This window comes from Sphaeramia orbicularis, chromosome 24, assembly GCF_902148855.1.
Source record: "Sphaeramia orbicularis chromosome 24, fSphaOr1.1, whole genome shotgun sequence".
Taxonomy (NCBI): Eukaryota; Metazoa; Chordata; class Actinopteri; order Kurtiformes; family Apogonidae; genus Sphaeramia; species Sphaeramia orbicularis.
The window spans coordinates 9555617-9556797 of NC_043979.1; the positions used below are offsets into that span (position 1 = coordinate 9555617).

Genomic DNA, 1181 nt, shown 5'->3' on the forward strand with positions numbered 1-1181 from the left:
CAAGCAAAGTTTAGTGGACCATATTCTGTACTGAAGAAAGTTTCAGATCTCAACTATATCATATCTACTCCTAACAGGAAGAAATCAAGTCAGTTGTGCCATGTCAACTTAATGAAGCCTTATTATGTTTCTTCTGTTGCAGATGTTGGGGTTCTATCAGCTGATGTTGTTAAACCGGTGGGGGTAGTTGTCAGTGGGGAGACTCCTGACAAAGCAATGTCAGGAGATGTACAAGAGGGGTAGTTTCCCCAGATGATTCTGTTTTAAAGGGTCGCCTAAAAAACTCAGAATTTCTGGCAAATCTTGAAACTGAGTTAGCATATTTGTCACAGAGTAAACGCACTGACATTAAAAGTATCATCAGGAAATATGTCTCCTTGTTTCCAGATGCACCCTCACGCACTTCCTGGATTGAGCACGATATTGATGTGGGTGAGGCTCAGCCAATAAAACAACGGTTTTACAGAGTTCCTTTGTTGAAACAGAAAATGCTTGAAGCTGAGGTAAAGTACATGCTTGATAACATTGCAGACCATTCTTTTTCTAGTTGGGCCTCACCTTGTTTATTAGTGGCTAAATCAGATGCAACACCACGGTTTTGCACTGATTTCAGGAAGATCAATGCAGTAACTAAATCTGATTCATATCCTCTCCCTAGAATGGATGATTGTATTGATCTGGTAGGCTCAGCTAAGTTTGTCAGTAAATTTGACCTTTTAAAGGGGTACTGGCAAATCCCTTTAACTGAAAGAGCAAAAGAAATTTCAGCATTTGTGACTCCTTCAGGGCTATATTCATACCAGGTGATGCCATTTGGGTTAAGGAATGCCCCCGCCACCTTTCAGCGCCTGATGAATCGTGTGGTCTCAGGGCTGACTGGGTGTGCAGTTTACTTGGATGATGTTGTGGTGTTTAGCAACTCTTGGAAAGAACATTTAGCCCACATTGGTGCTCTTTTGATCGTCTCACTGAAGCCTCGCTCACTGTCAACCTCGCCAAATGTGAGTTTGGTAAGGCGACAGTGACCTATCTTGGGAGGGTGGTAGGCCAGGGCGAGGTCCGACCAGTACAGGCTAAGGTTAAAGCTATACTTGAGTATCCATCTCCTACAACAAAAAAAGAGCTTATGAGATTCTTAGGCATGGTGGGGTACTATAGAAGCTTTTGTAAGAACTTCTCCA

The 1181-nt window shown here is 42.7% G+C and overlaps 1 protein-coding gene across 1 annotated transcript in view; it reads left to right on the plus strand.

Moving 5' to 3' along the window:
- The window catches only part of LOC115415604 (CD2-associated protein-like), a 47477-nt gene that overhangs the window by 46144 nt on the left and 152 nt on the right, over nt 1-1181 (plus strand). The window contains exon 5 of the mRNA XM_030129232.1: nt 917-1149. Coding sequence (XP_029985092.1) covers nt 917-1149 — 233 coding nt within the window. The remainder of the gene's footprint in view (nt 1-916; nt 1150-1181) is intronic.